This window comes from Trichosurus vulpecula, chromosome 2, assembly GCF_011100635.1.
Source record: "Trichosurus vulpecula isolate mTriVul1 chromosome 2, mTriVul1.pri, whole genome shotgun sequence".
Classification (NCBI taxonomy): domain Eukaryota; kingdom Metazoa; phylum Chordata; class Mammalia; order Diprotodontia; family Phalangeridae; genus Trichosurus; species Trichosurus vulpecula.
In genome coordinates this window covers 194,328,153-194,350,567 of record NC_050574.1, presented here as the reverse complement: position 1 = coordinate 194,350,567, position 22,415 = coordinate 194,328,153, and the positions used below count along the sequence as shown (strand labels likewise).

Sequence of the window (22,415 nt, the reverse complement as noted above, 5' to 3'; positions counted from 1 at the left end):
AATTTGTGAGTACGTTTTGAGATAGTGGCAACGGAGCCTTAGAGGTCTCTACCCACTGGCTTGTGTCCCTTCCCCATTTCATGCCTTGGATTCACAGCCAGCTTTATGTACCTTTCCTCACTAAGAAAATGGAAGGATCTGAAGCCAGCCTATGGCCCTTAAGTTCTAGGAGGAAAAAGTATAGTTAGCTAGCTTGGGACAACTAAGTATAAGTCTATTCTCTAAGATCAAATGAGATTACATATTGAAAGCATCTTGAAAACCTTAAAAATCTTACATAAATTGAAGTATTATTATTAAAATCACAAATAAGGCAATCTGACAAGTTATCTTAAATAACAAATTGCTTTCCCACAATGGCTAGTAAATTTTCATGCATAATCATAATAATAGCTGGCATGTATAAAGCGCTTTAAAGTTTACAGAGTGCTTTACATAGACTATCTCATTTAATCTTCACAAACAACTTTGTGAAGTAGGTGTTGTTGTCATTCTCATTTTACAGATAAGGAAACTGAGGCTGAGAGAGGTTAAGTGACTTGCCTAGGGTCACACCATCAATAAGGATCTGAGACAGGATTCACACATAGGTCTTCCTGACTCCCGACACTATTGCACCTAGCTGCCTCTAAGTTGGTGATTGGTAGCAAAGTACATATCCTTGTCAATGTGGAAGGAACGTAAATATTAGAATATAAGCTCGTTGAGAGTAGGGACTGCCTATTGAATTTATATTCCCAGTGCCTAGCATTTAGCAGGCATTTAATAAATGCTTTTTCATTCCTAAGAACATGTAGGGGAATCTGGCCCTTCCCAAGCAGCCTTTGGCATGGTTTTCCTGTCTCCACCACTATGTAAAAATAGTATCTTCAAGCCCTCTTTGATAAGTGGTAGCTTCAGTGGGGAATGGTACATAATTTAGGGTACATATAAGGAATCCCTGCCTGCACCATTCATGTGTTCCTCAGCACCTATGTAGTGTTTTGAGGTCTTATGCCTCTTACAAGGCTAATAAGACTATTTCTATTGCTTGTCTCCAGCTAATAGCCACATTTGGATGTGCAAATGGCTCAGTTTTCATCTGCTACAAATGTTGGATTACCATCCAAGCATTAACTCTGGTTGTGTCAGTGATTTTTGCTTTCTGTTGCAGATGAGGCTGAGCCCAAGCTTTATGCAACGTTTTCTGGCATGTACATTCCCTTGCTGTGAAACCTTACTCGTAGCTATAGCTTTGTGGGTTAATTTCTTCCCATTTGATAGTCTGATATTCTTATTAACCTAAAAAGCATGTAGTCAGTTCTACACAATTTCTCTGTGCTTAAGAGATTAAGTCTTGATATCAGTGTGTACATCAGTAACAAACCGTTTAGTTCATCCATATCTCAAACTTTCCATCAGGCCTGTCTTCTTGTATGATGTGTCATTTCGTGGAGACACTGCTGATTGTGGTTTTGTTTTGTCCTACTCTTAAACAGAGATAACTTGCAAAGAATAATCTGTAGTAGTTCTTTTGGCCTTCAGCAGACCTGGACCATCTGATTAAACCAACCTCTCTGCTTTCCTCTCTGCAGAACACCATCCCCAAAGATCTTAAATTGTCTAGGGTGTTGCCATCACAACCCTATCATTTATTTTCAGAATGGTCTCATGAACTATTTCTTTGAAAAGATTATCTGCATGTTAATGTATGGACTATGGAGATAACACCACAATGCTAAAATTCTCCCCCTTCTCTTCTAGAATAGAATGATGACATTGACTATATCTATAACCATAACTTTTTATGTTTATCCTCTGTACCAAAGGAAAAAAGGGGAGAAGCAAAGAGGAAGGGGGAAAAAACATTTATACATGAAATAAAGGAGCTGATTTCCTTGCTTGACAGTGTTATCTCTTGGTGAGCTGTAAAACTGTCTGTGCGTCCGTTTTAATGTTTGTCCTCATTACCTACCATTTGACATTCTGACCTTCCTTGAGGTCAGAAAACAAGTCTTTACCCTTTCCTTAGATCTATGTCATCATAAGATTGATGATTTCATTGGTATAGGCAGTTCCCAAATGAGGAAATTCCTCTAACAATCCTAGTTGGAAACTTCTCTACAGCTTCAGAGTCTTAAAGTTTCCTAGACTCTCCACTGAGACACTTGCCCAGGGTCACTCAACCAGCATGTGTCTAAGCAAGAATTTAAACTTAGGTCCTCCTGGCCCCCAGGGCTAGCTTTTGATCCAACACTGTAAGATTGATGTTCTTATTGTGTCTTTTTCCTACAGTTGAAGAAACAGATACTGAACGATGAGGCCCAGGGTCAGACAGGGAGTGAATGTCTTAAGGTGGGATTCAAACTCAGGTGTGAATTCAAGTCCAATATTATTATTATCAGCTATGCCAAGCTGCCTCCAAAAAGGGAACTAGGTCCTAGTGGAAAGAACTGGGATGAATTGGAGAATAATAGCCAAAGTGAGGAGGAGGAAGGAAGAGAATAGAAAACAGCAGTACAAAATAGAAGGCATGAAACAAAGAAAAGGACTAAAATGATGTGGGTCAAAAGGAAAAGACTATTCTGGGGTATTTGAAAACAAAGAACATAAGGAAAAAAGAGAGAGAAGTAAAATAGAACAAAATTCATCTTTCTAATAACAGCAACTTCTTTTAAATCAAGAAGAATGGTTCATGCTAAGAATTTTGGACCCTAGCCCCAAATAACATACCGAAAGGTTGCCCTCACTGCCTGGCTCTGAACCACCAAGAGTTGGTTGCTTGGCTAATTATGTCTGCTGACAACCCCCACCCCTGCCACTATCTAAGCCTCTTTCAAGGCTTTGCTATTGGTTTTTTACTGAGTCTTCTTAGCAGTCCACAAACCCAATTCTCCATAACAAGCACTTGTTTTAAATACTTGGACTGTGGAACCCTGAAGTACCGCCAAAATTACCACCTCATCTACTCACTGATGCAGAGTAGTTTATGTGTGATCAAGTATAACTTATCCATTTTGGGCCCTTACAGCTGGTTGTAGATGAAATGAGGAAATCTAGCCTTCAATTATGAACCATTTGTATTCAGACGTAGCGTTGGGTAAGAGGAGGCTCTGTGCCTTTCTTTATTGGCTGAGCTCTAATTTCAGTCCTAAATCAACTGCACATCGAAGAATAGATTAGACTCCACTCATGGCAAAAATGAAGGCACCAAAGCTAAGGGCTAAACCTGTGATATAAACCTGCCACATAATAGTTTGTGTAAAGTCTCTGTGTCTCTCTCTGTCTCTCTCTCTCTCTGTGTCTCTGTGTGTGTCTCTCTGTGTATCTCTCTCTGTGTGTGTCTCTCTCTGTGTCTCTGTGTGTGTCTCTCTGTCTCTGTCTCTCTGTGTCTCTCTGTCTCTCTCTTGCCAACCTTTCTTTGTTAACTAAGCTCTTCTCTAAGAAGGGGAAATGGAAGTCCTGATAAATGTCGGTAAACACCAAAGGGAATTAGCATAAACAGGATGCCATGGAGGAGGTTTAGTATTATTTAGATCAAATTTGAATTCTAATGCACTATATGTTCAACCTATCATTCTAATGGAGTTGTAAGTTTTAGAAACCTAATTCTGTTGCCAAAGATACTTTGTACTCAGCACTGAAGGCTGCCCCCCTTCCCTATCTCTTAGATAAAATGAATGATGCTCTGGAGCCTCACTATTTCAATGACACCTTGAATCCTCTCTCTAAAAGCCTGGATTGTGTATGAAGGACAAAAGAGGAAGGAAAGGAAAATGGAACCGGGGTGGGGGATGGAAGGGGGAACTTCACTCAATTCTTTTGTCTTTATAAAATGCCCTTTATCCAGGAATGTCAACATGTAGCAGAAATGAATTCATCTGTCTCCATTTTGCTATAGCTAACCACACTTGTTTCTACTTATAGAATGAGTCACATTAAGGGTAGGTTGACTTCCTAAAATCTCATAACAATTGAATTGCTAGGCTAAAACATAACTATGCCAAAGGGGTTCTAGTTCCTCTTGTGCTACTTTTAACTAATGCCAGACTGACCTGCACTTGTTCATCAGATTAGGGTGTATCCTTTGTTATAATAGAAACTTGTATTTGCAGCGATTTATCTGCTTTTTTCCTAGTGTGTTAGGCATGAACAGACTTCTCTAGAATATCAGCCAGGACAGTCTTATTTTCATTTCTTTCCTCTGGGACAAGGAGCCTACACCAGGCTTCTGATCCACAAAAAAGAGCAGTCAAGGGGGCATTTGGTAGTCATTAGGCGCAGGCAATGAATAACTGCCCTCCCCTCATTGAGCTAACCAGAAGGATAATGCCCTCAGTGTGGGTCAATGTCATTGGAACCACTCCTGTGCCTGATTTAGTTTTGTCTGAATTGGACCCACTTTCCCTCTTGAATGCTGTGACTAAACAAATCACCCACCTAAGAAGGCAAGAATAAGCATTTATTAAGCACCTGCTATATACCTGGCACTGTTAAGCACTTTGAAATATTATCTTATTTGACCTATTTAAAAGTGGAAAGTCATTTGTGCTGGGGATGGAGCTGAGGAAGTTAGAGGCCTACCTCTCAGTAGTTAGGACAGAGGGGTCCCCTTGGAAGCAGCTGTTTTAAGAATGTTTTCTTTAGGGCTACCATAATTTTTCACTTAGAAAATAATTTAAGCAATAAGCATAAACCCCAGTTTTATTAAAATCTCAAAAACATCCAGTGTGTTCAGGGACTTTCCCAAAGAAGCAATGCATGCTGACAACAGAGGGCATATTGATACTTGCCTTTTCACCAGTTTAAAAAAAAAAGCTTCCTTTCATCCCCTATCATGCTATACGTAAAAGTTTCTCAACCTTTGTCCCACTAAAAAAAAGTATCAAATCTTTAAAAAATCATCAAGGCTATTGTTGTTATCTAACTCTTCAGACCACCTATCCTTTAGCAAGTTAGAAAAAGGCTCTCTAGGATATAAAATCAGTTAAAATTAACAAAACCCCCAATATTTCCACATATCCCTATAGGAATGAGGGTATATGAATAGTAGGTTAGGGCGAGAATTCTCAGCAGTGCATACACCTGTCCATCCTTAGAATATCCTCAAAGGCCTAAGTTAGAGCAAGCAATAGAGCAGACCTAGACATGGTTAAAGTAATTAGATTCACATTTGGGGATGTTTGAAGCTAGAAAGTAACTTAGAAATGGCACAATGGAAAGAAAACAACCTTGGGGTATATACATGCATATTAATATATACAGGAAAATGCAAGACACAACAGACAGTCATTTGTAAAAGAAATATGTTGGCTTAATTCTCATAGGCCTCCATCAATATTTCACTTCCTCTGCTATAAGCTGAAAGGGAAAATGGTAGTAGATTCTCAAGTGAGATGATGCCTGCTTACGTGGGAATAAATATTTGAGTCATGCTCAAGGATTCACCTTCAGGGTATTTCACTTCTGAAAACTCTAGTGCAGTATAGCCCCTGTGGCACGTTACAGGGCTGCTTCCAGAATTACCACTTACTTTAGAAAAATAAGGGAAGTAAACAAATTGAGGATAGAGCTTACTAATCCTCCACTAAGAATCCCTTCCAAGTCTTGACTTTGTCTCTTGACAGGGTCTGTTTTTGTTCCCATGCAGCTTGATGGAATTTGGAATATCTGAGAAAGAAACATGGTTAGATTTTTTTTTTCAAGGAGTGCTACCTAAACCGTAGCTAATCACACCATATAAAAGGCTTTGTGTCCTGAATACGTGCAAAACTTTTTAAGTTAACTGACAGTTGCACTGAGAAAAGCCATGCACACCCTGATCTTTTGGATTAGGTCGATAAGATTTGGCATAGGAGGAAATATTGCTATGTGTTCTTTTATTGCCACAGAATGTATCACGGAGTCATTTCCCCTGTGCTCCTTCCAGCTGACATTTACATAGACCTGAACATTTGCTAAGTCTTTGAAATCTTTCCCTTGCTGTTAACTGCAATTTAAAATAGACACAGCTTTCCATCTGGAACAACAAACAGGACCCCTACAAAGACACTGGAACCTTTAGCAAAGTTTGCCTACCCCAGAGGACAATTGCTTATTGCACATTTACATTTTTTTAGGCAATGGAGGGGAGCAATAGAGGCTTACTTTCCCTGTTCACTTTGCATTTAATAAACCTTTCCATCTTGCTTTAAAGCTTTGCAAAGCATATATTAACAACCTAGTGCTAGTCTTATTCCCGTTTTATAGATGAAGAAACTGAGCCTCAGAGGTTTGGTGACCTATCCAGAACTAGTAAGTGTCCAAGGCAGGATTCAAATTCAAAGGCATTCCCGACTTCAAGTGCTGCCAGATAAAAATTCAAACACTCTAGCCTTGCAGCTTCATCTCCTCCTGCTTTGTTTCAATCAAGCTGGATGTTGTGCCTTTGTCCACATTATTCTCCAGCCGAGGTGGGCCAGCGCGTATCTCTCCTTATCCAGTTCTTCCTCTCATAGGATTATAGAGTTAGAGCTGGGGGGAGGTGGAAGGGGGGGGCCTCAGAAACCATCTAATCTAACCCTTTCATCTTACAGATGAAGACATTTAGATCCGTAAAGGTTAAATAGTACAAGGTCACATAGGTGGTAAGCATGGTAGGGTTTGAACTCAGCTCCTATGACTAAAGAGGACAGCTAAGTGGTACAGTAGATAGAGTGTGAGACCTGGAGTGAAGATGACCTGAGTTCAGATCCAGCTTCAGACACTTCCTATCTTTGTGACCCTGGGTAAGTCACTTAACCCTCTTTGCCTCAGTTTCTTCATCTGCAAAATGAGCTGGAGAAGGAAATGGCAAACCACTCCAGTATCTTTGCCAAGAAAACCCCAAATGGGGTCACAAAGAGTTGGACATGACCAAACAACAACCTATATAGACCTGCAGAGCCTGTATTCTTTCCACTGTGCCATACATGATGCCTCCCCACTTAAGACCAATTTAATGGTCTTCCTTAATCCTCCTAGCTAGTGATAGTTTATCCCTCCTTGGGCTTCATACTAGCACTTGCTTTGTCCCTTTATGCATTGTTGTTATTTCATATTGTGCCTTTACAACATCCTCCTTTTAGGTTGTAAACTTCCTGGGGACAGAGATTAGGTATTTTTTATTCTGTGTATCTTCCCTAGCACCTAGCACACTGCTTTGTACATAATTGGTACTTAATAAGTATTTGAGTGAGTTTAAAGTTTGTTGAATGTATACACAACAGACCTTATATTAGTTTGTATTATTTAATACTATTCATGTGATTTCACAATAACACAGGATTCCAGAAATAAAAAGCTTAAAGTATCTTTATCACTAAGTAGAGAGAAGGACAGTCTGTGAAAGGTACCTAAAAAAAGCATCCATCTTGCTTTTAGGGCCATGTTCTACTCACACCAACTCTTATTGGTGACCTAAGTCCTCTCTTTCTCATTATACATTTCAGCAATAACATCAGAAGAAGCACATGCTGGGGGTCACTAGTGTAGGCACTGTGTCTACAGAAGAAGTGTAGTTGGGGAGTCAGCTTTCCACAAGCCATGCAAAGAGTGGTCTCATTAGTTTTGTTGCTTTGTTGTTCAATCCTTTTAGGCATGTCCAGCTCTTCATGACCTCATTCAGAGTTTTCTTGGCAGAGATACTAGAGTTGTTTGCCATTTCCTTCCCCAGCTCATTTTACAGATGAGGACACGGAGGCAAACAGGGTTAAGTGACTTGCCTGCTGTCACATGGCTAGTAAATGTTGGAGGCCAGATTTGATCTCAAATCCTCCTCACTTCTGGGCAGTCCTCTATCCACTGCGCCACGTAGCTGCCCCTTTCATTACTTTACAGTCCCACTTTATACATGTAGAAGAATAACTAACTAGAAAGCAATATGTTCTAGGTTTCAGATGACCCTAACAAATCTATAGAAGTTCAGAAAAGGGAGTAAGTTGAACGAAATGTTTGTACTAATTTAAATTAACATAGCATTACTCTTCAAAATGATTTTATGATGAATTTAATCGTCAACAAACAAATGTTTCTATGGACAAAGAACAAAAAGATTTTATGTGACATTATAAACTGTTAAATTGTTTGCAGGTTTTTTGTTGTTTTTTTTTTTAACAAAATCTATCTTAAAACTCAACAAGGTGTCATTTTATTTCCTGAAAAGTTCTGCAAATAAGGATAGTGGTCATGGAGAAATAGAACATCTTTGTCCTTCTGCCACCTCCACCAAGCTTTCTTCTGTCCTGGAATAAAATCTAACTAGATAAATGAGTTGTTTGATGTTGTGCTTAAGCATTTATTTGGGTTGTTTCAGGTGGGTCTGTTTCGGAAATCAGGAGTGAAGTCTCGAATCCAAGCCTTGCGTCAGATGAACGAGACCTTCCCTGAGAATGTCAGCTATGAGGACCAGTCTGCTTACGATGTGGCAGATATGGTCAAACAGTTCTTTCGGGACCTGCCAGAGCCGCTGTTTACAAGCAAGCTAGGAGAAACTTTCCTCCATATTTATCAATGTAAGTTGGCTCTCACAGCACTTAGCTCCCTTTAGAACACAGCTAAAGAGATGACTTTTTGACATAAGATTCTAAAGTCTCCATGGATTTGGGGCCAAGTCAGATTTGTTAGTTTTAAGTCCACAGTTTTAAATTGCCTTTCCAAAGGTAAAGAAGGAGGGGAGGCTGTGTGATGGTATGGAGGCAGAAGTATCTATACAAGACATTTTTTTAAATAATTTCACTCCCTTAAAATAGTAGGAAATTCAAGGTCAAATATATAACTGAGGCCAAATTGACCATGAGCAAAAAATAAATGAGACTATTTTCATTACCCAGCAAATAAAGCAGCAAAGTGCCACATTCCTAATTTTATTTTCATTGTTTATTTTGTCACTCATTTTCCCAAAGAAATGTTAGCACTGGAAGGCCTAAGAATATTTTATCTTTTCATGAGGAGGCACCTTTAATTGAAACATGTATTCTAACAATCTCATTTTATTTGTTTTTTTTCCCTTTAATCAGAGGACACTGTCCATTATAGGAGTTAGCAGATCCCAGAAATATAAAAATAAGTCTTCTCTAGGGTTAGTGATTTTATTAAAATAAACTGTTGTGATGAAGAAATCACAATGTACTCAAGCCACACATTTGGCCCTGTTGAATACAGAGGCTTTTACTGGTTGACTGTGTAGCAATCCTTCTAAAGTTGTTGGTGGCACAAGATTTATATAATTTCTAAGAAATGTCTGTGAGGAAAAGTCCATACTTACAGTTCTCAAGGAATGTGTAATGGTAGAATTTCAAAAATATTGTACTAAACGTTAGAAAAAATGACACCAGTGGATGCCCCTAAATTGACTTACCTTTGACAAAGTTTATATGTTCAGATGATACCCAGGGAAGGATAAATGATATATATTATCTTGCTGGATAAGTGAAGCTATAAGATGAGGTAATCACCAGGAGAGAGTTCAGAAGTATTCCGTTTTCAAGTACACTATACCTACAGTTGACTGGAAATACTAGACACAAAGCATCAGTGTAAATTAATTCTCATGTTAAATTAGATGCTGATTTTTGCTAAAGCTACCTTGCTTCCCAGAAGTATTTGTGGAGTCTGAGCATCCAGTCTAGGAAACCAAAGCTCAGTAGCAAACATGCAAGGAAAGGAGGAAACACTCATATTTATTATATTCTCTGTTCTGGGTGCTGTGCTAAGCACAGGGAATATGAATACAAGCAAAAAGGCAGTCCCTGCCCTCAAGGTGCTTGCCTTCTAGTAGGGGAAGGCAGCACAGAAAATGGAGCTGGTAAAAGGATGCTAATAAAAGTATGGGGGCCTGGTTTTGAAGTCCAGAGAAAGTCAGCAACAGGACCAGAAAACAGACCCACCTGGGCCCCTCCACAAAATGGAAGTTCCAGGAGGAACTCTTGGGGGGGGGGGGAAGGAGCAGCCAGGCCTTACAATGCCAAAACAATGCCCAAGTGAGTGGTCAAGTAGTGAAGAAAAGGTGAGTTTCAGTCCCTTGTAGAAATTACAGAGGTTAGAAATTGAATGAGATTCTCTGTTTGGGAAAGATAGGTCTGGTCACAGTCCCATAAGCCTCAGGACAAATTGGAATGGAGGGGCCGGGGAATGAATCAAGAGGTCTTTGTTAGACAAAAGAACCTCATTGTCACATAGGAAGGAACAGATTCCTTTATGATAGACACTTGGATAGATGGCTACTGTGGAACTGATGACTGCTTATAGAAATGACTCCTCAAAGCTGTCAGTTTAATATCTGTGGAGAAGAGTTTAACTTAAGTGCTGAATTGCTTCCTTTCTCAAAGAAAACTTAAAAGCCGAATATCACCAGGCTCCTAAAGCTGAGGGTATTGTCACTCCATACAGCGGCGTATTGTACAGCCCTTCCAGGGGCCCACCGGAATGCACTTGATCTCATGGGAGAAAACCTCATCTCTGAGGATTTCCATCAGACTGGCTGTTTCTTTCATTCTATTGCTTGTTTACTTTAGGACATGCATGGAAGGCTTCCCTCTTACTTCCCTTGGCTTTCTAAACTAAATACTGGGGGAGAAAGTTTAGTGAAATGTAGTTAAAAGTTCATGAGTTAAAAGCCCCTTGAGCCATTTACATGGTGTTTATGAAGAACACACACATAAGCTCTTTGTCTTTATGTCTGTATGTCTGTCTCTGTCTTCCTTTGTATGTGTGTGCATGTCTCTGTGTATGTGTATGTCTTTGTCTCTGTGTGTGTATTTACCATTCTGGTATAAGTCCTTTCTATACATGACAGTTGTGCGATATGGTCTTTCATTCCCCTCCTGGCCTGATTCTTGACTTCTGAATTTCAGAACCGTGTCTCTTGAATTGCTGGCTCATCCTGGAGCTTTCCTCATTGCCTGGGGCATCCTTTCTCTAGAATAGTGCTACCCCAGTAGCCCATTCACCCTGGAATATCCCTCTGGGCCCACCCCACTTCTCCCATGGAGTAGTTTCTCCTGGAGCCTCCATTTTGTGGAAGGGGCCAGGCTGGCCTGCCTTCATTCCCCTCATTTACTGACTTTCTGGACTTTAAAGCCATGCTGCCACACTGGGTGCCTTCATCTCTGTGCCCCGCCCCAAGCTTTTCAGCTCCCTTTGAGTCGTCATCTTCCCTCATTAGAACATAAGCTCCTTGAGGGCAGGGACTCTCTGTTTTCACTTGTCCATGCATCCCCAGTGCTCAGCACGGAGCCTACCACATAGTAAGCACTTAATAAATGCTTGTTTCCTTCCTCCTTCTTTCAGACACTTGTGCTCCAGACAGTCATAAAGCCTTTGGGAGCTCAGCATCCAGCTAGTCTAGGGGATTGCAGCCAGGAAGTCCATCCTACCCAACCTATAAAGCAGCATTTTCCCCAAATAATTTGGCTACAGAATATTTCAAAAGTTGAATTATGTGAAAAGAATCCACTAGGGCCAATGCTGGGGGCTTGGGAGGATACTTGCAGAGTAAAGAGTGAAAATTTTGGGAGCCAAATAAGCATCAGGAGATCATCAATCAACAAATAATTTTAAGCACCTGCTGTGTGCAAAGCATTGTGCTAAGGGCTGGGACCACAAAGAGAATTAAACAATCCCTGCTAACAATGAGCTTATGTGCCATCTAGCCCAACCCAGGGAAAGTGAGCTGCCCAAGGTTGCAGAGGTAGTAAATGTCAGAGGTGGAATTTGAAGCCAGGTCCTCTGGTTCTAAAGCCAATTCTTTTTCCATTGTGTCATGTGTTCTGTCCTCGTATTAGACCTCTCTTCATGTCATGTTCAATATTTAACATTATAGTGTTTTGTTTTATAAATAACATCTTAAAAAGAAAAATATCGCTAAGGTTTAAATTTTTTTCACAGAACCCTTATTTCTATCACTCAAAATACTCCTGCCCAGCTTTGGGAAACAACTGAAGAGTATCGTATTTCGGTTGCCACAACAACCACCATGTTACCAGCCTTTCACTTTTAAGAATTTGCCGTATTCAGCCATTTTATTGTTCCATCTTTCTCATGTGTCAGCACCCTCAGTTTTCAAGGACGAGATATCTCTAGATCCTACAAATGCAGAGACAATTTGTGTTAAATAAATCGTAATAGATTCAGCAACCCTGAAAGAGAAATATATACTTCAATGTAAGTATCTTACTTTGTTTGGAAGGTTCATCTCACAGACCAGTCCTTGTCTTTCCTCAGATGTTCCAAAAGATCAGCGTCTCCAGGCAGTGCAGGCCGCCATCATGTTGCTGGCAGATGAAAACAGAGAGGTCCTACAGACTCTGCTGTGTTTCCTGAATGACGTTGTCAATTTAGTGGAAGAAAATCAGATGACACCTATGAACCTGGCTGTGTGTCTGGCCCCTTCCCTTTTCCATCTCAATTTATTAAAGAAAGAAAGTTCCCCAAGGTAGGTTTTCCATAACAGTAGCAGGAATTGTTTAGGGGGTGAGGGTGGGCTGGGAATTCCCAACCTAGCCCCGCCCTAGGGGCCTAAAAATTTTGTTCGTTGTACTTCAAACGTGAGTATGGCAGCACTTTTATTGAGTAAGAAAATTTTGCTAGGCAGTTTTATCTTGATAACTTTAGTTCATTGAATTTATCATGATGTCATTTAAGAGAATGACTTTCAGCTTTTCTAGGAAGGTTTGAGTTGTGTTCTTTTTTGTGGTGTAGGAAAGGAAGAAGGCAAAGTTATGTGTCATAAACTCTCAGGGGCAGGCTACGCTGAAAACCAAAACATGGAACCATGCAATTAAGTGTTTCAAATCTTGGAAAATGGTTCCTTTGCTCCCCATGTAATGTTAGTATCCCCATCTTTTCCCAAGCCTTTCAATTACAAATAATTAAAGTGGCAGGGATCCAGCCTAATTCAGAATATCTAAGATGTGTGGTAATCATCTTTGTTTAGAAATGAGAAAGTTTGGAATCTGGCTAGCATCTGGTAACGAATGGAAACCAGGAGGGAAAGGCTCTGGGTCCCAAAAATATATTTGGTTTTACATTCAATTATGACACTGGCATTCAATTACAGAGTGATACAGAAGAAATATGCTACAGGCAAGCCAGATCAAAAGGACCTCAATGAGAATCTGGCAGCCACTCAGGGACTTGCCCACATGATAATAGAATGTGACAAACTTTTTGAGGTGAGTGAACAACTCTGGCAGCATTCTGTATAGTTCTTGGAACTCGATGAGACACTTGGAATATTTAAAATATTTATGGTTTATACTTGTTTGTTCCCCCGTTTCCTTCGTATTAATAATAGCACCTTGTATTTCTCTAGCATTTGCTTTAAAAAGCTCAAACATGAGCCTTGAAATGGAGGTTTTGATTAGTCACAAACACCATAGACCTCACAACAGCTTTCACGAATGTAAGAGAACAGCTTTGGTGGCCTGTTTATTATATCCCAGTTATCTAAATTCCCCTTTAGATCTGACTGGATTCAGTATTTCATGGCACTAATAAACACTGTTCATGTTCCTGCATGGTAGTCAACACATTTGAACAGTTGGTAAACTAGACTCTTGGGACATTTTTAAGCTGGTAAAGTGTTTTGAGAATATGTCAAGAGAAAAAGGTACTCTTTAAAAAAAAAAAAGAAAGAAAATTATTGACCTGCCTTCATGGTTACATAATAGGCTTTATAGGATCCAACCTTATTCATACCTGGCATGTTGCTGAGTCTAGAACGGGACCCATAATAATAATTGTTCACTTATATATAAATATATTCTTACATATTTATATATACTCACATGTGTGTGCATGTATGTGTACATATGTTGCTTTACATTTATAAAGGACTTTTACAGTCATTTTCATTCAGTCCTCACAACATCATCATCATTTGGGACTCCCTGTGTAGTACTTCAAGTTTTACAAAGCACTTTACAAATATCCCATTTTATCCTCACAAAAACGCTGTGAGGTAAGTGCTAGTATTATCCCTATCTTATAGATGAGAAAATAGATAGACAAAGGTTAAGTGACTTGCCTAGGGTATTACAGCCACTAAGTGTCTGGGGCTAGATCTCAGACTGGGTATTCCTGACTCCAGGTCCAGTGCTCTGTGTACTACACCACCTATGACATAGGTAGTGAAAGTCTTATCGACTGTTATTTGCCTAGGAGGAAACTGAGGCTGAGAGATATTGTGACTGACCCAGAATCATGTGCCTAGGAAGTGGCAAGTGTGGCTCTTGTATCCAGGTCTTCAGAGTCAAAGCACAATATTCTTTTTTTTCCTTTTTTAATTACTAAAACTTAAATACACAGTAAGAAAAGAGTATATTTATTATATTTTTTATCTATATATAAACATTAAATATATATTTAAAATATGATAAATTTAAAAATATATTAAACATATAAACTTATATACTGAAACAAATACAAAATAAGAAAAGAGAAAAAAGCATGTCATGTGCACAGCAGAATGTAAGAAAGGATTCAAAATATACAGCAATAAATTAACATTTCAAGAAAGCCTATAGAATAGAAATACTACAAGTTGTGTTGAGAGCTGTCCATCTTTTCTTTGCTTCTTTGTAAGTTTTCTTTTGTTCTCTGCTGTGCACTTTTTACTTTGTCCTTTCTTCCCCCTTTCTCCACCCTACCGCCACCCCAGAAGGCTACAATTAAGCATGGGTATATTTATATATAGATATATGCATACATATACATATATACACATACATACATATATGCATACATACAAAGCCCAATATTCTTTATATTATATCATATATCTTCTTCAATCAAACTGGTTGAAAATGGATTAAGAATAAAGTAAAAAGGAAATGGAAGGAAAAATTAGAGAAATTATTGAAAGTTGTTACCATAAATATAACTACAGATATATATATCACCTGTATTTCTTATCTTCCAAAAACAATGTTAATATAAGCAGTGATATTTGGTGGGATGAGGGGGGAACCTAAGTTAGACAAGTAAGGTACCTATTATCCATCAGTTGGTCTAGTAGATTGTAAACTCCTCAATGGCAAGGACTCTAGTGGGCGCCTTGTAAATGTTTGTGGTTTAATTGATCTCCTCAGTGCTTGATATGATGTTTTGTACATAGTTGGAGTACAGTAAACATTTGTTTAATGAGTGGTTAGGAATGAAAAGATTTTTGAAAAGCTAAATATTTCTTTCGCTTAAATCTGTTGACCCCCTTCCGGAATAGGTCCCACACGATATGGTAGCTCAATCTCGTAACTCTTATATGGAAGCTGAAATCCATTCTCCAACACTGGAAGACCTGGGAAAACAGCTGGAAGAGAATGGAGGAAATTTCCACATGTACCTGGACCATCTCATCCAAGGTCTACAGAAAGAAGCAAAAGAAAAATTCAAAGGATGGGTCACTTGTTCAAGCACAGACAGTACAGACCTTGCTTTCAAAAAGGTAATTTCCTGGGCTAATTGACCCCAACACACTTCTACCAAATAAGCAATTAAGACTTTGTCTTGTTCCTAGGAGTGAAACTAACAAGAGTGGGTGAAAATTGCTTAGAGTTAGGTTAGACCTTGATATAATGAAAAACTACCAGTTAAACTACAGTTAACCACTGCTCAGAAGTGAGAGGACGTAAGGATTATGGACTCTGAGTTGGAAGCGGACATTAGATGATCATCTGGTCCAACAGATTAACAAACAAGTAACCATCCAACTTTTTTCTTGAGCACTTCCATGGAGGGAAAACTCACTACCTACTAAAGCAGCCCATTTTATTTCAGGGCACCTGTGCGTGTTGGGAAGCTTTTCCGTACATCAAGCTTTTCCTTACAACTGCCTCTATGTAGTTTCCTAGGAGTTGTTTATTCTCTCTAGGCAGGGAACACTTTTAATGAGAAAAAAATTTCAAAGCAGTTTGGTCAGATTAATTGAATTTATCAATATGTTATTTAAGAACCCAGATTAACTGAGTAGGAAAGCTTATAAGTTTTGTACATCTTTTTGTGGTGGAGGAGGGGAAGGAAGAAGACAAAGTAATTGTCATTGCTCTTCTGCTTGAGAATCCTTCAAAAACTTGAAAGTTTCTATCATGTCACCTTGAGGCAAGGACTTTTAGCCTGATATCTGTGAATTTGTTTTCAAAAATATTTTGAGTACTGTAGATCAATGTAATTGGCTTCCTCTGTAATCCTGTGTGTGTGTGTATATATGTGTGTGTGTGTGTGTGTGTGTGTGTGTGTGTGTATGTGTGTGTATATATATATATGTATATATATATATAATGCATTTAAAAACTTTTTTTTTTCATAAAGACTCCACAGGCTTTACTGGACTTCCAGAGGGGTCTGTGACACACCAAAAGATTAAGAACCCTTGCCCCTAAGTCTTCTTTTTTTCCAAGATAAATATCCCATTTCCTCAACCAATCTTCCTCTGACATGATCTCAAGACTTCACTGCTTGCTTGCACTCCTGCCTATTCTTCCAACTTGGCAATGTCCTCTGTAAAATATGATTCCCATAACTGAACCCAGTAGTGCAGATGTGGTCTGACCAGAGTAGTGTGCAAGCAGACTATCAACTCTCGGTTCTAGACCCATTCCCTGTTTTAATGCACCTAAGGCTACATAATAATTTTTGGCCACCATAGAACACCCTTGATTCATGCTGAATGTATAGTCCGGTAAAACATCAACTTTTTGTTTAGCCATACCTCTCACTTCTCATTATGCCCCTTCATGGTCTTGGCCTAATAGTTCACCAGTTCAATGCTGCACTGACCTCCAGTCTTAAATAGCTTTCCACCTTGACCTTCTACCATTTATGCCCTGTCAATCCTCAGCCCTGAGTCTCCCTCATTTTCTGCTTTCTCCGTTCCTACTCATGAGCTGCTAAATGCTTCTGGAGGAAGTGACACAGCTGTGCCTACCAGGTTCACTATAGTAATCCTAGTTGGGCCCTCACTGCTGCACAGGAATCCTTTTTAATCTTCCTTGATTATCATGCTCCTACAATTGCTCTTATAAATCTTCTCCCCCAACCCACCATATATCCTCTCTCAGGAGACAGCTTCTACTCCTGCTTTACTGAGAAAATTGAGGCAATCCTTCTTAAGCTTCTGAATCTCCCTATTTCATGCCTCAACCTCTTTTTCTCTTCACTTGTCTTCCCTTCTTTTACTCCATTTTCTGAGGGTGAAGTGGCTCTTCTTGCCAAGGCCAATCCCTCTAATGTCTTCCCTTTCAATTTCCTCAAGGAGTTTACACTTTCTTTCATCTTTATTCTTTCCCTTTCTATAAGCCCCTGCTTCCTAAATAACATATTCAATTCTCCTCCATCCTTCAGAAGCCTTTATTTGACTCTACCACTCCCTCAAGTTACCATCTTGTATCACTCCTCATATCTATTGCTAAATTCCTAGTCTTCTCGCAATACTGTGTTTCCTCTCCCTTATTCAACTCCATGCAATCTAGATTCCAGCTCAACTTCTCTATCCAAATCACTGTCCCAAATGTCACCAGTCATCTCTTTACTGCTGATTCTAATGTCCTTTCCTCAGACTTCATACTCCTTGATCTCCATGTAGATTTTGACATTTACTGTTCATCATTCTTTCCTCCTAGATACAGGCTTGACTTTCATGATTATATTCTCTCCTAATGCACCCCCCATTTGACCTTCTCAGACTTCCTTGCTAGATCATCATCCTTATGAATATCCTTCCCTCTAAGCAAAAGTGTGCCCCCAGGATCAGACCTGGTTCCTCTCTTCTTTCTTGCTGTTCTTATTTGCTCCCTGGGTTCTGCTCCCTTGCCATATGCAACTGACATTCAAATATATATGTGTGTGTATGTATGTGTATACACACACATAAACATGTGTGTGTATATGTGTGTGTGTCTATATATATACATATATATAGACACACACACACAACCCTAATCTCTCTCCCATAAACACCCACTGCCTGTTAGATATCTTGAAAGTATTTACAGTTGTCATTTCCAAATGGAATTTATTATAATGTTTCTTCCTCGCCAACCTGCCCTTCTCCAAATTTCTCTGTTTATGTCAAGAGCATCATCATCCTTACTTTATTCCAGGTTCAAAACCTTGGAGTCAACCTTCTCTACTGCCAACTGCAAGTATAGAATGTGAGCTCTTTGAGGGCAAAGACTATTTTCAATTTTGTTAGCAGATGTAGGTGCTTAATGAAACCATCTGCACACACATCATTATGAAGTGTATGCAAGTAAATAAGTAGCAGTGTGGCATGTTGGATAAATGGCAAGCCTTGCAGTCAGGAAGACCTAGCTCAAGTCCACTACTGATACATTCTGCCTCTGTGACTATGGACCAATCAGACTCTCAGCACTCTAGGCAACTCTTTACAATAACATGTGGCAGAGCAATTGGTGATTTACTTTGGTTGAAATAGTTTCCTTACCAGAAGTTCCTTACATCAGCAAAATAATGGGTCTTGGTCTTTAAAAAAAAAAAAAAGAGAAAAGAAGTACAAAATAATTTCAAGGAGGGATACAGAGTCAGGGTGAGCAACTAGGGTTGAGAAGGGGATGAATCAGGAAATAACATATTGAAATTGGTCTTGAACTAAATTTGAAGCTAGGGATTCTATGAGGGTGGAAGTGAGAGAGTACACTTTCAGGCATGAGGGACAGCCTAGGCAAAGGCATAGAGATGGGAGATGGAATGTTGTATATGAAGATAAACAAGTAGAAAATGCACTGCATGAAGGGAAGTAATGTGTAATAAGCCTAGAAAAGTAGCCTAGAGCCACCATATGAAGGATGACTTTAAATGGCAAAAGAGTTTATATTTTTATTCAAAGGGCACTGAGGAGGCATTGGGACCTTTTTGAGTAGGGCAATGACATGGTTAGTTTTTGCAGCTTTATGGAAAATGAATTGGAGGAAAGGGCTATAAAAATGCGCAAATACTTTGACCCAGCAATACCACTTCTAGAGCTGTATCCCAAAGAAATCATAAAAAAGGGAAAAGGACCCATGTATACAAAAATCTTATAGCAGCTCTTTTTGTGGTGGCAAAAAATTAGAAATTGAGGGGATGCCCATCAATTGGGGAATGGCTGAACAAGTTGTGGTATGTGAATGTAATGGAATACTATTGTGCTATAAGAAATGGTGAGCAGACAGATTGCAGAAAAGCCTGGAAAGACTTGCATTAACTGATGCAAAATGAAGTGAGCAGAACCAGGGGAACTTTGTACACAGTAACAGATTTAATCACCTTAGCTCTTTTCAACAATGCAGTGATCCAAGATGATTTCAAAAGACACATGACAGAAAATGCTCCCCACATCCAGAGATAGAACTATGGAGTCTGAATGTAGATCGAAGCATACTATTTTCACTCTATTTTTTTGTAGATTTTCCTTTTGTTCTGTTTCTCTTTATATGACATGACTAATATGGAAATGTTTCACATGATTGTACATATATAAATTATATCAAATTGCTTACTGTCTTATGGAGGAGGGAGAGGGGAGAAAATTTGGAACTCAAAATTTTATTTAAAAATGAATGTTAAAAATTGTTTTTATGTGTAATTAGATGATATCTTTTGATTTATTTCTCAAAGGTTGGAGATGGAAATCCACTGAGGCTCTGGAAGGCTTCCGTGGAAGTAGAAGCTCCCCCCTCAGTGGTGTTGAATCGAGTGCTGAGAGAGCGTCACCTTTGGGATGAGGATTTTGTGCAATGGAAAATTGTGGAGACATTGGACAAACAGACAGAAATCTACCAGTATGTTTTGAATAGTATGGCTCCTCATCCTTCTAGAGACTTTGTGGTTCTGAGGTAAGACCGCTTTCCTTCCCTTAGGACTTGCCACTTCTTTTCTTCCCTCAATATATGTAATAATCATACATGTATTTCTATCACCAATCCTCGACACGTGTTCAACATTACCAACAAAGTTTCTTTCCTTCAAAATTTTTATTCCACTTGCATACAGGAGGGTGGGGGTTTTGTTGTTGTTCCAAATGACTAAATTTTCTGATCTCTTACCTTGCTAGTATTTTCTTCAGTAAAACCTAACTTGTCCTATGTATGACACACTAGCCTCTTCTGCCTTTCACCCAGTCATAGTCTTGTCCTGGCTTCCCTTATAGCCCTGATCCTTACAAAGACAGTATCAACTTTAGTAGACTAGAAATATTGTTCATTTCCTTAGAACAGAATCCTGATGATAACTGCTGTCTGTCCATTGGTGACATTGCCTGATTATTCAAATGTTGCCTGCCTGGTTTTTGTCATTATTTCGTTCCCCTCCCTAAGGAAAGGAAAGTCTGTGCCTGGAATTGAGTTTGTAGCTCCAAATGTTCACAGCTAATTACTTCGGTTGGAAACACTGACACAACCTTGTGTTCATAACTATTCTGGAGTCTTTCTGATGTTTAAGATTTTAGGAAATAACAGAGCCTGGACCTCAGTTTGCTGTCTAACTGTTGAAAGTTTGCTTTCAACTGATTTATGGGATTTAGTTCCAGACCTTTGCTTTCTGGGACTGGAATTAGATGCCAATCCAATGATCTTTAGTTTTCACAGTGTAAATGGTCTGATGAGTCAGGATTACATCAGAGAGAAAAAGGATTGAAAATACTAGAAGAATCCAATAAAATATAATTATAACAGTAGAGCCCTTTTTTATTGTTAACTCGTGGAAAACAAGCCCCCTTGTGCAATACTTCCCATGAAGTATAGATTTTCAGACACTGCCAGTATAAAGGGAATTAGTAATGGCACTCCCAAATGAATTTTTAAGTACTTCATACATGAAATTATTCATTTGACAGCAAGCTCTAAAAGTGCATTGGATTGCCTTTCTTGCTGGATCCTTATCCTATGGGGTCTGTTTCTCAGCTGCAGTGTCTTTTAAGGACCCATTCATTATAAACATATGAATTTCTCTCAGCAACCTTAGCCAAAATCTCTGGGACCCAGATGGGGAATGTAGGCAGTCGTAAATATGACTTCTCACCAACAGTTATTTGCTGTCATCTTATGAAATCTGGAGTCTGTTTCCTTGCTTTCATCAGGGCAAGGTGGGAAAGGGATGATGCTGTCATGTTTTCCTCCTTTCTCGCTGCATTTCACGAATATCACTGAGAAGTAAAGTCCTGTGAATGACTAGAGGTCCTCACTCAATGTTATACTCACTCTCTTTTTGCTTGGTCTGTCTTCCTTCAAGTTTATAATTACTTACTCTCATTTAACATTCCTTTGAAGCTTACCCGTGGCCTCCAAATGGCCATTGATACAAATGATTATATTTGGCCAGTGTACTAAATCTCTTCTCCATCCACATCAGTCAACAAGCATTTATTAAGTGCCTCATATGTGTCAGGCCTGGAAAATAATGAGAATAATGAGACAGTCCCTTTCTTGAAGGAATTTTATTTCTATCTTGAAATACATATATGTATGTATATACACATGCAAAGATATACACATATATTCACACATATGCATGTAAGCACAGATATATACGCAGAGATTATATATATATGTATGTGTTTATGTGTGTACATATATATGCACAGAAATTATGGTAGGAGCACCATCTATTTTATAATCTAGACTTGTTTCCCTTTTTAAAATTTTTCTATATTTTTCCAGGTACATGTAAAAATAATTTTTAACATTCATTTTTTTAATTTGGGGTTCCAAATTCTCTCCCTCTCCTCTCCTTGGGAAGGCATATACTTTGATATAAATTATATATGTGTAGTCATGCAAAATATCTTCATATTAGCCATGTTGTAAAAGAAAACACAGACCATAAAAAGAAAAAACAATAAAAATAAAGTTTAATAAAAAAGCAGGCTTCAATCTGCATTCAGATTCCATCAACTCTTTCTCTGGAGATGGATGGCATTTTTCCTTACAAATCCTTCAGAATTGTCGTAGATCATTGTATTGCTGAGAATAGGTAAGTCATCCAGTGTTAATTATCATAGAGTATTGCTGTTGCAGTATAAAATGTTCTGGTTCCGCTCATCTCACTTTGCATCAGTTCATGTAAATCGTTCCAGGTATTTCTGAAACCACCCCCTTCATCACTTCTTATACCACAATGATAGTCACAATCATATACCACAATTTGACTTATTTCTCTTTAAGGAGGCTAGGAGCCCATTCTCAGAATTATCTTTATTTGTAATTTGCCTGGTCATACCACCTATGGAATATTTTATTCAGTTCTGGGAACTACATTTTAGGAAGGATATCGTTAATCTGGAGAATATCAAAGAGCAACCAGGTCAGTGAGGAAACTTGGGATCATGCTTTAGGAAGATTAGTTGAAGGAGCTGGAGAAGAAAAGCTGAAGGTAGATATGATAACTGTCCTCAAGAAATGATTTGGAGGATTGTATGTGGAAGGAGG

At 38.9% G+C, this 22,415-nt stretch overlaps 1 protein-coding gene across 2 annotated transcripts in view; it reads left to right on the top strand.

Moving 5' to 3' along the window:
• Positions 1-22,415, top strand: part of STARD13 (StAR related lipid transfer domain containing 13) — a 208,132-nt gene that overhangs the window by 178,509 nt on the left and 7,208 nt on the right. For both annotated transcript variants that reach the window (XM_036742620.1, XM_036742622.1), the window contains 5 exons: positions 8,312-8,510; positions 12,220-12,430; positions 13,055-13,169; positions 15,218-15,439; positions 19,609-19,826. In XM_036742620.1, coding sequence (XP_036598515.1) covers positions 8,312-8,510; positions 12,220-12,430; positions 13,055-13,169; positions 15,218-15,439; positions 19,609-19,826 — 965 coding nt within the window. The remainder of the gene's footprint in view (positions 1-8,311; positions 8,511-12,219; positions 12,431-13,054; positions 13,170-15,217; positions 15,440-19,608; positions 19,827-22,415) is intronic.